A 13,267-nucleotide genomic window follows, 5' to 3' on the forward strand; every position below is an offset into this window, starting at 1 on the left:
CTAAACTTGGTGTTACCTGTGTATTAATTCAGTATGTGACCTCACACGTGTCTTTTTACTATCCTAAGTCTCAGTGTTCTTCAGTCTGTAAAATAAATGTATGACATTTGATAATGGCAAGGATGTCTTTGAGCTAAGAGTCTAGGAATCTGTAGCTCTGTTTTCAAAGTTTATTAAGATTTATAATTTGATTGTAATTATTTTAATCAGCTTCATTTAAGTATCATAGCAGCTCTTTAACTCTGATAAAACAACAGTCATATAATGAGAAAAACTGTTCTCTGTTGGATTATAATTTTGCTAATGTATTCATGAAACACGGCACACCTGTAGTCTTAAAATGTTATAGTTACTACATAAAGAGCAAGTAAATAGTTAGAAAATGTTTCTGAGTAACTGTATAATTTGCAGATTGCTTCTCCATTTCTGGAGCCACATCTAGTCCGAATGGCCAAAGTTGATCAAAACAAAGTTCGTTATATGGATTTACTGTGGAGATATTATGAAAAGAACAGAAGCTTTAGTAATGCTGCTCGTGTACTGTCCAAATTGGCTGACATGCATAGGTATGGTATAATATTCTCACTGTGAAGAATGATTGATAACCTAGATCTAGTTACATCCAGATTTCAGAAAATAAATAGCGCCTGGCTGGCTCAGTTGGTAGAACTTGTAACTCAACCTCAGGGTTGTGAGTTTTAGCCCCATGTTGGACGTGGACTCTACTTAAAAAAAAAAAAAAGAAAAGAAAAGAAAGAAAGAAAACCTCATTCAGGTTATATGCATGTAGAATTTTAATGCTTTTACTTGGACTGAAAGTTTACAGTTTTCTCTTTTTGTTTTTCATAGTGTGTAGAAGGTACCAAATACCCAGTACCTTCTCTATCCAAACTGTCTTCTAAATCCTTTTTTTTTTTTTAACGCTTATTTATTTTGAGAAAGAGAGAGAGTTAGGGGAGGGGCAGAGGGAGAGGGAGACAGAGAAACCCAAGCAGGCTCTGTGCCATCTGCATAGAGCCTGATGTGGGGCTCGAACTCATGAACCATGAACCATGAACCATGAGATCAATGACCCAAGCTGAAATCAAGAGTCAGACGCTTAACCAACTGACGTACCCAGGCACCCCCTGAAACTTTTCTTTAAAGTTTGTCTTTAGATTCTTTCCTACTAAAAGCAGTTAATTAGTATTCTTGTATTCTTAATTAAAAGGACAAAAACTTCTCAAAGGCTTTACAATTTTAAATGTTTTACTAATTCTAGACTTATTTCCTCTGCTCTCACATTGTTTTAAATTACTGAAAAAGTTTTGAGCATATATGTTGAAGATTATTAAGAATCTCGTTAAAGAAAGCATTGAAATTTCTAGTTCGATTATCATATCAAAAAACAATTTTTTTTTTTAGAGAAAGAGCAAGTGAGGGGGGGAGAGAGAGAGAGAGAGAGAATATCTTAAGCAGGCTCACCACTGAGCACAGAGCCCGTTGTGGGGCTCGATCCCACAACCCTGGGATCATGACCTGAGCTGAAGTCAAGAGTCAGACACTCAACCAACTGAGCTGTGAGCTACCCAGACAACCCTCAAAATACGATTTAATACAATCTGGATAGATCATTAATTTGACCCTGTGTTTTCATTTGGAATTTTCTTTGCCAAAATAATGCAAGTGCTATTTCTAAAAACTGTAGATCAGTTAAGTTAGGAGGAGGATGTTGTTGAAGCAAAGCGGTTATTAAACCAAATTAATCAGAATGGTCATTTATGGGGATACCTGTTTGGCTCAGTCAGTAGAGCTTGTGACTCTTGATCTCAGGGTTGTGAATTCAAGCCCCACCATAGGCATAGAGCTTACATTAAAAAAAAAAAAAAAAAAAAAAAAAAACCCATACATACATATATATGTACATACAATAAAGTAAAATAAATTTAAAGAGTCTAGATGTGACTCATAGCAAATGTGAGTATGTATATATGTGTTCTTAATTGCTCTTCCATTAGTATTTATTGTCCTTTTCCTTGTTATAATAATAATTTTATTGTTATTAAGTATTCAGAAATTCTCTGACTTTTAAGAATACTTGTTATCCGTATCTTCATTATACATAATACAATGTAACCGAATTTCTTCCTCATGTGAGATACCCTGTCCATCCACAATTTAGCTCTCAGCTTACCATCTCTCTCCACAATAAAATATCTTTCCAACTATAATGTTACTTTTTATCACTATACTTTTTGTATATATAGTCTGCAAAAAATAAATTTGTAGCTATAAAATGTTTTATTTTAAGTAATTTAGAAATGTTACCACTTTTAATATGTTTAATTCAAGTATGTATTTTTTAGAGATGAGAGGGGAAAGAAAGGGAAGCTCCTTCAGAAATGGGTTCTAAATGTACTAAACAGACTCCTAAAATAGTCCTTTATGTGCAACATTAAGAGATGGTGAGTGCGAAGTAACTGTCCTCTACACCTGTACTTTGAAAGATAGAAGGGAGAAAGGACTTAATTCTTTTTCCCTTTTGCTTTTTGCAGGGGGGAGCAGGGAGGGAGAAAATATGGAAGCCATAGTTATACAGAAGGACAGTTTGAGATCTCTGAAAGGAAAAGCTAGTTTTTTCCTGATTCAAATTGAAAGTAATGGGGATATCAAAAGTTACATTTAATACTGGTTGCTTTGAGAGGTTCCCGCCAACCAAATGAATTAGCGTGTTTGTTTTTAATGCCAAGTCACTTTATAATGTCAAAGAACCACATCTGATAGAGTTAGGGGATTGGAAAGGACTAAAGATGGTAACCATGGAGATGGATACATGTTTGGGGCTTTCTGACATCTGCCAGCCAGCCAGCCAGAGCACCAGTGATGTATGTTCAAGGAGTAGTGAGAAACATAAACACCATTTTTATTCCCAGGGAGCTCCCATTCCAGTGGGTAGATTTCGTGCATGCAAGTTCAGGGTCTGTGAATACAATAAAAACAGGATAGTATGGTAGAAATTGCCGGGTGAGGACGAGAGTGAGGAGCTGCTCTAGTTAAGATTGGTCAGAGGAGGCCTCACAAATTGTCATAAAAATTGATTCTTAAGTGACACGGATAGGCAGCTGTTAAAGAACAGAGGAAGGGGTCCAGGCATGGAGCAATGGTCTCTGCAGAGGCAATCTATTCGATTCAAGTTTATCATGTTTAGAGTACAAAAAAAAGCCATTGGCTTGGAGATGGTGAACAAGGGAGCAAGTAGAAGGAGCAGAGGTTGAAGGAGTGGGTGAAGGCATGTGACATAATCGGATGTTTGTTTTTAAGAGGTCAATCTAGTTGTTTTGCGGATGATCACACGTAGATTGGCCATATTCAGGTAGAGAAGCGAAGAATGTGAGGAGTAATCAAGAATGTTTTCCTTAATTTTAGTTTTAGAAGAATCCAAGTTTTAATATACTGAATTAAAGTTTTAAAATAGGATGTAACTTTTTTGGCTATAAACTTAAGTATTTCTTTATTTGATGCCTTAAATTATAGATCTCTTTTATTAGAAATCCTGTAATATTTTTTTCAAGTTTTAAATGGCCTTTTATGTTCATTTGGTGTATAAAAAATAATGTGTCATAATTGATATATTTGTATATTGGATCCTTAAGAATTCATATAAATAAAATAAGAGTTTTTCCTCCCAGCACAGAAATTTCACTTCAGCAGCGACTAGAGTACATTGCTCGAGCCATTCTTAGTGCCAAAAGTTCCACTGCCATTTCATCAATAGCCGCAGATGGTGAATTCCTTCATGAATTAGAAGAAAAAATGGAAGTAAGTGCTAAAGATACTTAAGCTTTGTCTGCATTGATCAGTAGCCACATTTATTCCATTTTTCCTTCTTCCTTCCAGTCAATAACAGGTCAGTAGCAGTCAGCATTATTCTAGTCTCTTCTGCCTACATGTGTTTATTTTCATATTTAGATATAAATATTTTAAAAGATTTTAAGTCTGTAGCACTTGGGTCACAGCACATTACTGTAATTAAAATTTTTTCTCTGTGGCATTTTTGAAGGTTTTTTCCAACTGTTCCAACACCAAGGACATTATATCACAATTACCATCTATTCTGGAAGCTAATGAGTAGATATATGAAATAGAGTAGGTTGAACTGCCCTAATTAAGAGACCCAGAAGTATATAATGGTCCAAATACAAAAGCTTATTCGTCATTCACAAATATCCACAGAGTGGGTGTTCCTGATTGGCCATTGGCTTTCTTCCACTTGATTGATTTCAAGACCCTATTTTACAGCTTTATTGTCTCCTATGGTCTTATCTTTTTCTTCTCTCAAAGGGAGTTAGAGAACAAAAAAACATGTAAGATGCATATTCACTCTCTTAAAGACCTAAACCCTGAAGTGACATACTTTACTTCCACTCACATTCCTTTGAAGAGAACTTAATTTTATGCCGTATCTCCCTGCAAAGGAGTTGAGAAGTATAATCTAGGTATTGTCTGGCTACAGTCATGGGAAGAACGAATGTTAGAGGTAGCATAGGCTCTCTGCCACAGTATACTTCCTTTGAAATCTTTTATGTTGTGATGAAGAGTTGCTGGTCTCTTAGGTCTTTATTTACACATTTTTCTTATTGAGGTGTAATTGACATCTAACATATTACAGATGTGTAATGTAATGATTCAGTATTTTTAGATATTGCAAAATGATCACCATATTAAGTCTAGTTAACATTTATCATCATACATAATTACAATTTTTTTTCTTGTGATAAGAGCTTTTAAGATCTATTCAACACCTTTCAAATATGTACTATGGTGTTATTAACTATAGTCACTATGCTGTTTTGTATACGTTAGTTTTACTTTAACAAACTTAAAGTCAGATACTAGGAATCATTCCTTCAAGTACTTGTTAATTTATCATAAAGAACATAAGACTTGCTTTTTTTAAATCCAAACTAGGTTGCTAGGATCCAACTTCAGATACAAGAGACCCTACAAAGGCAATATTCCCATCATTCTTCTGTACAGGATGCAATTTCTCAGCTGGATTCCGAACTAATGGACATAACTAAGGTAATAAAAAAACAAGTTGAATTACTCTAGCAGTCACCTAATATCTACAGATTCCTTGTTTCTTTTGTGTTCTACTCTGTTTCATGGGGAAAGATTAATCTATCTCCATAAAATAAGATAAGCCATTCTTGGGAGCATGTTGCTGGGCTGACAAATCACTGCTGTGGTATCTTACTCTTAGGAAGAGTTTACTTGCTCTTTGCAGGCCATTTTCTACCAAAAATCTATCAGCCTCACATGGGGCTTTGTTAAAATTCCTGCCATCTATTTTATGGCCTTGTTTCTTGTCTTGGAAAAGTAATTTATGTTTCCTTGTATCTTCAAGCCTCTCCCACTCTGTATTTCTGAGCAATTCCTTTTTCAATTATTCTTGAACATTTCTCCAAATACTGTGAAACACTCTGAGATTTGTCAGTATTTCCAAGATTTTGGAAACCCTAGTTTAGACAACACTAATTATAAAAGAAATATCATTGCAGTATCTCCCTGCCAGCCAAGGGGGGAAAAAGGCACAGATGTTGAAATCTATTTAAATGTATTTACCGTGCCTTCACCATTCTTAATCAGGGGTTATGACAGCTGTATGTCATCATGTCTTTATATCATGTATTAGGAACTTTGAATAAAATCCTTGATTACTTTTAATTGTCAAAGAGTGCATCACTGTTAATTTCTGACTGCTGACCTCTGGTTATATGTATAATGATGACATTTTCTCTGACAGCTTTATGGGGAATTTGCTGACCCGTTTAAACTTGCAGAGTGTAAGCTTGCAATAATTCATTGTGCTGGTTATTCAGACCCTATATTGGTGCAGACACTTTGGCAAGATATCATAGAGAAAGGTAAGTGCTCACTTACGGGTATATTAGCATACATTATTTAGTGACTTGGTAGAGGAATGCAAGCTGCTAGTGGCTCTCCTATATCTAGAGTAGAGGGTGAGTGGAGGGTACATAGACATGGCAAAGGGTGGTCCTCCAGAGAATCACCTCAGTTTATACTGGAGAGGGCTCTCAGAGAAAAGGATGTGTCATTTTTGTGGTTGTACTTTTTTTTTTTAATGTTTGTTGATTTATTTTGAGAGAGAGGGAGGTGCACGCAAGCTAGGGTGGGGCAGAGAGAGGGAGACAGAGAGTCTCAAGCAGGCTCCACGCAGCCAGCATAGAGTCTGACACCTGGTTCAAACTCAAGAACTGTAAGATCATGATGTGAGCCGAAGTCAAGAGTCAGACTCACAACTGACTGAGCCAGCCAGCAGCCTCTGTGGTTGTACTTCTTAATAAGGGATTCTGAGACACTTTCCTCAGAATCCTGTAACGAGCACCCTGGTAAGACAAGAGTATTTCAAACACTAACAGAAACAGAGTATCTGCTCATTATATTAGAATCATTTCTAGGGCATTTGTACCTCGAAACTGAATAAAATAGCCAATTTAAACATTTCCCATTAAAAAACAATTTAGGTTTCTAATGACGTGTCTTTTTCTTGCAGAATTGAATGAAAGCGTGACGTTGAGCTCCCCGGATAGAATGCATGCTCTTAGTCTCAAGGTTGTGCTACTTGGCAAAATTTATGCTGGCACACCTCGCTTCTTTCCTTTAGGTAAGCAATAACCTTAAGTGCTATCAGAGGTGTTTTGTTTTCTTTTGATGGTTTTCTTCATTGCAGTAGAAATGCAATGTTCTTCAGAGTCGAATTGTTTCTTTGTTGCTGTTTAGCTCAGCAGTTTAATTCTGCCTCTCCAGAAAGACTTCCAAACATAGCAGAAATGTGTTGATAAATAGATACGAAACTTTCTTTGACCTTCCAAGTTTCTATATCTATCTGGAAATAGTGCTAACAAACTGTTATGATTATATTGTTGGTAACGCTATGCAAGTTCAAGGAGAAAAGAAAAATGGCTGGTGTTTTTCTGCATGGGCAATCTGTGATTAATTCAACTGCAGTCTCTTATACTGAGGACATATTTTTCTTTAAAATAGCAGATAGTTGTGTTAAAAATGCAATTTTGAACCCCTTTCTTATCCAAATATACTGACAATAATTGTTATCTATGTAGTGACTCTTAATTATTAGCCATTTGCCAATGTATAATGTTTTCTTCAACTGTAAATTAATATAAATACACCCATAACGTAGAATGTTAAGCACCTAGTGTTTTTGAAAAATGTTGAGAACCAGGAAAGTGCTCACAACATAACATTAAATTGGGTTTTGTTTTTGTTTTTTGTTTTTAGAGAGAGAGTGCACATGAGCAGGGAGAGCGGCAGAGAGAGAGAGAGAGGGGATCTTAAGTAGGCTTCATGCTCAGTGTCGAGCCCAGTGCCTGGCTCAATCCCACAATCCTGGGATCATGACCTGAGCTGAAATCAAGAGTCAAACGCTCAACTGACTAAGCCACCCAGGCGCCCCTAAATTGTTTTTTGTTTGTTTGTTTTAATGTTTGTTTATTTTTGACAGAGAGAGATTGAGAGACAGAGTGTGAGCAGGGGAGGGGCAGAGAGAGGGGGAGACACAGATTCCGAAGCAGGCTCCAGGCTCCGAGCTGTCAGCACAAACCCCAACACGGGGCTCAAATTCATGAGCTGTGAGATCATGACCTGAGCCAAAGTCAGCCGCCCAACTGACTCAGCCTCCCAGGCACCCCTGTTTTTTGTTTGTTTGTTTGTTTGTTTGTTTGTTTTCTTTGTGGGGGGTTTTTGGTTTTGTTTTTTGTTTTTTTAATGTTTTTATTTATTTTTGAGACAGAGAGCATGAGCAGGGGAGGGGCAGAGAGAGAGAGACACAGAATCTGAAGCACATTCCAGGCTCTGAGTGGTCAGCACAGAGCCTGACACGGGACTCGAACTCACAGACTGTGAGATCATGACCTAAGCTGAAGTCGGATGCTTAACTGACTCGGCCACCCAGGTGCCCCTTTTTTGTTTTTTTTTTTTGTTTTTTTGTTTTTTTGTTTTTAAATTTTTTTTTTTTCCAACGTTTATTTATTTTTGGGACAGAGAGAGACAGAGCATGAACGGGGGAGGGGCAGAGAGAGAGGGAGACACAGAATCGGAAACAGGCTCCAGGCTCTGAGCCATCAGCCCAGAGCCCGACGCGGGGCTCGAACTCCCGGACCGCGAGATCGTGACCTGGCTGAAGTCGGACGCTTAACCGACTGCGCCACCCAGGCGCCCCATGTTTTGTTTTTTTTTTTAAATGAGGGTAGAGACTTGTTTATAGACCATCTCTGATTTAGGACCTCTTCCCTGAGGATGTCAAGAAATAAAACCATTATAGTCATGCCATTTTTCTTGTAAGTATAGATTGAAACTGCCATGATATTTCATTAATGAGGAAAATAAAGACAAAATTAAAACTTAACAATTTTAATAATTTTAAAAAGGCCACATTATACATAATTTCTTTTGAGGTATTTCTGCTTTGACTTAGATTTTTATTTTTATTTTACTTTTTTTTAATGTTTATTTATTTGAGAGAGAGTGAGCAAGGGAGGTGCAAAGAGAGAGGGAGACAGAATCCCAAGAAGCCTCCACACTGTCAGCACAGAGCCCGATGCAGGGTTTGAACTCATGAATCATGAGACCGTGACCTGACCAAGAGTCAGATAACCAACTGACAAAGACACCCTGGCACCCACTGACTTGGATTTTTAATTTTTGAGACCAATAAAGTTTAGGGTAGAAGAGTCCTTTTTCTTTCTTTCTTTCCTTTTTTTTTTTTTTTTTTTTTTTGGTCCATCTTTCAATGACAAACTTCTGAGGGCTTCAAACTAGAAGTTTAGGGCTTTTGAATTTTGATTACCTATGCAAAATTTTTGTATGGTAAATACTAGAGGAGCCGCAGGTTTAGTGGCAGCCTTTTCGGTGATTCCTCTTGCCCATGGATGTTCACATTGGTCAGTCTCAGATTTTAAGTATCATAAATATGAATGTGAGTGTTACTGTTACAATCTTATGACATGACAAGTAGTAAAAAATGAGAATAAGGCCTACTTTTTAGTATCAGGAATTACCAATTCTATAACAACAACAAAATAGTAATTATGTGAGGTGAAGGACATGTTAACTAACCTTACTGGAGTAAACATTTCACAATATGTATGTGTATCCCATCACATTGTATACCTTAAACTTATACAATGTAATATGGCAGTTATAGCTCAATAAGCTGAGGGTGGGGAGGGAGTTAACAATTCTAATTTCTGATCTTTTTCCCTCTCCAGATTTTATTGTGCAGTTTTTAGAACAGCAAGTTTGTACTTTGAACTGGGATGTAGGTTTTGTAATACAGACAATGAATGAAATTGGAGTGCCATTACCTAGGCTACTGGAAGTATATGATCACTTGTTCAAGTCACGGGTAAGGAAAATATGAAATAAAATGAAATAATATGTTTTAATTAAAAAAATTATATTTAATGTTTATCTTTAAGAGAGAGGGAGAAGTAGAGTGCAAGCAAGGGAGGGGCAGAGAGAGAGGGAGACACAGAATCTGAAGCAGGCTCCAGGCTCTGAGCTGTCAGCACAGAGCCCAACACAGGGCTTAAACTCACAAACTTGGAGATCATGACCTGAGCTGAAATCGGACACTTAACTGACTGACCCAACCAGTCACCCCTGAAATAATTTTATTTAAGGTAAATGAACATTTTCTGGATAAAAGAGGGAGAGCATTTTTATTTATATCTCATATGATAAAATTGATCAGAAATTTGCTTCATTTGTTGAACATAAATTATCATACGTTAGATTTCTAAAACCAATAATGAGTTGTTTTGCTTTATATTATAAAAATAAAATATTTCATAATATTAGTAAATATAATTATATTTGCTTTACTCTTGGTGGAATAGGCTAAACCCGTACATTAAGAATTACCATTTAATGGGGCTCCTGGGTGGCTCATTCGGTTAAGCGTCCCACTTTGGCTCAGGTCATGATCTCACAGTTCATGAGTTCGAGCCCCACATCAGGCTCTGTGCTGATGGCTCAGAGCCTGGAGCCTGCTTCGGATTCTGTTGTCTACGTCTCTCTCTGCCCCTTCCCCACTTGTGCTCTGTCTCTCTCTGTCTCTCAAAAATAAATTAAAAAAAAAAAAATTTTTTTTAAGTAAATTGTAACCTTAAAGAATTACCATTTACTCTAACAAAACAAAATAACAGTGTATTTATTCCTTATAACTTCATTTAAAATATACCAAACATCTTCCTCACCACCAGAAAAGAAAACTTTTGTTAACTGTGATGGTGATGCCTGGTAACTAGATTTATGGTGATCATTTCTCAGTATAAACAAATAGCGAATCGTTACAATGTACACCTGAAACTAATGGGTGTCAGTTATACCTCAATGTAAATAAAAATCTTTCTTACCACATTGAGCCTTATCAGACTATGTATTTTCTAATTTTTATCCTAAGATAAAAGATCCAAATGAAATCTTGTTGACGTATATATCATTCTTTTATGGTAGCACCATCAAAACGTTTATGCAGTGCTTTACAAGGCTCTTGTATATCTCATTTAAGCCCCACAATGAGCCTACGGTGGAAAATGAGCAAGTAGTAGTATCCCCATTTTCTGCTACATCTGACAAGGGCTCAAGTCACATAGCTAATAACTGGTAAAACTAGAACTAGAATTAAGATTCTTCACTGGTTCACGGGCTCAGTCAGTTGAGTGTCCAACTCTTGGTTTCAGCACGGGCGCCTGGATGGCTCAGTCAGTTGAGTGTTTCAGCTCAGGTCATGATCCCAGGGTCATCGGGCTCTGTGCTGAGTATAGAGCCTGGTTGAGATTTTCTCTTTCTCTCTTTCTGTTCTCTCCCCACCCCTCCTCAAATAAAAAAAATGAGAAAAACATTTTTTTTTTAATTAAAAAGATTCTTTACTGGTTTAGTCTTTTATTTACAGTAGCAGACTAAGTGTGCATAGGTGTAAAGTAGAAGTGATGTCACAGCTATCAAGAAGAGAAACATAAATGATTAAAAAATCAGTTGACAAAAAAGAAAAGAAAAATCAGTTGACACAGTTTGCTTTATAACTCATGATGTGTATTTTCTTTATAGGATCCATTCTGGAACAGAATGAAGAAGCCACTGCACCTTTTGGATTGCATACATGTGCTATTGGCAAGATATGTTGAGAATCCTAGCCAAGTTTTAAATTGTGAGAGGTAACTATAACCGTTTCAAATGTTTCTAATAGGTATCTGGGCAACTAAGTTGGAGAGAATGAAGGAAGATGTGGAGATTAACTAGTTGAATGATATCAATTAGCATGTATAAAAGGTTAGAGTTTTTACCATTTTTCAAGCCTTGTCCTAAATCCTTTCTATAGGTAAAGTGATATGAGTTATGAATTACTTCTACACTGCTTCTGTTTTGAATTAGTGACTTAGTGCAGTTCAATTATGTCTTTGTGATATTATTGGTCATTTCAAGGTATATTTGTTTGAAAAGGCCAAAAAATGTAAATAATTTCATTTTAGGAGTCATACTTAATTGCTTCTTTCCCATTATAATAATCTTCCAAAGGAAAATGGTGGTTATGTGGTAATTCACCTATCTCCTGCATTTCTTGTCAGTTTTCATTTATTTACCATTTACTTAATCCTATAATCCTTGCTCTTTGTGGGACTATACTAAAATTAGCAGAAGTTGGAGAGAAGTCTTATGGGAGGAAGTGTTTCTTGGGAGAAAAAAAAGCAAACTCCCATGTGAGAAAGGGGAGAGAGGAAATGTTTCTGAATGTATTGATAGTTGATCAGGTATCTTTTCTTTTACAGGAGAAGATTTACAAATCTGTCCCTGGATGCTATCTGTGGTTATCTGGTTGAGCTTCAGTCTATGAGCTCATCAGTAGCAGTACAAACCATCACAGGAAATTTTAAATCTCTTCAGGCTAAACTCGAACGGCTTCATTAATATTATAATGTATTGTCATCTATGCATTTTGATCTGTAAAATAAAAGCTCAGCTGGGTCCAGATATCAGGTGCTGTAAATCTAAGAACAATTTTAATAGAAATGTGGTTTTAAAAGTGGCTACTATCTACAAACAGTACATTTGCCAGATGAATTATTTTTTACTCCTATTTTGTTTTTTAATAATCAGGTTAAGAAACACCTGAACTAAGATTACCTATGATCTTAACACAAGAATAAAAAATATTTAGAAACTCTTATTTTTAATTTAATGCAGGCAGAAATTTTGAACTTATGCTATTCATTTTCAAGTTAGTCCAAGAATATGGATATCAAAACTTAAATAGGCTAGCTGAGCAGGTCCCATAATACTGGATTCTACAACAATCCTTTTTTTTTTTTTTTTTTTTTATTGTTTATTTATTTTTGAGAGGGAGAAAGACAAAACATGAGCAGAGGAGGGGCAAAGAGAGAAGGAGACACAGAATCCAAAGCAGGCCCCAGGCTCTGAGCTGTCAGCACAGAGCCCAACACAGGGCTCAGATTCACAAACCACGAGATATGACCTGAGCTGAAGTCGGACGCTTAACCGACTGAGCCACTCAGGCGCCCCTACAACAATCCTAATATAGGCAAATAAACACTGTCTCTTTTTAAAAATTATTTAGGTTTTGGGTTCATCTTTGGAAAGGAAATTTTTTTCCAGCTACTAATTTTGCCATAATTCCTAAAGATTAATACATACCTGGCTGTTTCTTGAGCAGGTGGCAAATGTGTAACAAATGTTCTGTGTCCTAAAAACCTACACAGAGAGATACTGTTTTCCTTTAGTGTCTACCTACCAGTGCTTGAGACTGATTACTGACTCCATTAAAGCAGTGGTTCTCAAAGTATGCACCAAATGGCCACATAAGCATCATCTGGGAATTTGCTCCCTGTTTGATTCCCCCTCCTCCCTCCCCAGTCAATAACCATAATAAATGAGTTTTACCCAAGATACGATATATAAAGCAAAATCGTTAGGAATGTAGTTTTTAGCCTTCAACAAATTGGAATAAACTTAACCAAGTGCCCCAAAGTCATGGCAACAAGGGAGGAGAATAGAGTGGGAATGACCAGGACTAACAAAAAGCAGGAACATGAACTTCTTTCCTTTCACCTTTTATGCTATCAAGAGTAACCACCTTCTGCTTATTGTCACTAAAACATGTCTAACAATTTTTATAGTACATTTTGAAAATATTTTTCCTTCTTATACTTTCCCAAGATCATGGGTT

General features: G+C 36.5%; 1 protein-coding gene across 1 annotated transcript in view; it reads left to right on the top strand.

Annotated features, from left to right (window-relative positions):
- NUP155 (nucleoporin 155) overlaps nucleotides 1–12,054 on the top strand; it is a 71,908-nt gene extending 59,854 nt beyond the window's left edge. Inside the window, exons 28-35 of the mRNA XM_045439881.1 lie at nucleotides 412–566; nucleotides 3,669–3,798; nucleotides 4,948–5,061; nucleotides 5,786–5,906; nucleotides 6,557–6,667; nucleotides 9,291–9,427; nucleotides 11,134–11,240; nucleotides 11,853–12,054. Coding sequence (XP_045295837.1) covers nucleotides 412–566; nucleotides 3,669–3,798; nucleotides 4,948–5,061; nucleotides 5,786–5,906; nucleotides 6,557–6,667; nucleotides 9,291–9,427; nucleotides 11,134–11,240; nucleotides 11,853–11,991 — 1,014 coding nt within the window. The 3' untranslated portion in view covers nucleotides 11,992–12,054. The remainder of the gene's footprint in view (nucleotides 1–411; nucleotides 567–3,668; nucleotides 3,799–4,947; nucleotides 5,062–5,785; nucleotides 5,907–6,556; nucleotides 6,668–9,290; nucleotides 9,428–11,133; nucleotides 11,241–11,852) is intronic.
- The last annotated feature ends 1,213 nt before the right edge of the window (nucleotides 12,055–13,267 follow it).

The sequence above is a fragment of the Leopardus geoffroyi genome, chromosome A1 (assembly GCF_018350155.1).
Source record: "Leopardus geoffroyi isolate Oge1 chromosome A1, O.geoffroyi_Oge1_pat1.0, whole genome shotgun sequence".
In the NCBI taxonomy this organism is placed as follows: domain Eukaryota; kingdom Metazoa; phylum Chordata; class Mammalia; order Carnivora; family Felidae; genus Leopardus; species Leopardus geoffroyi.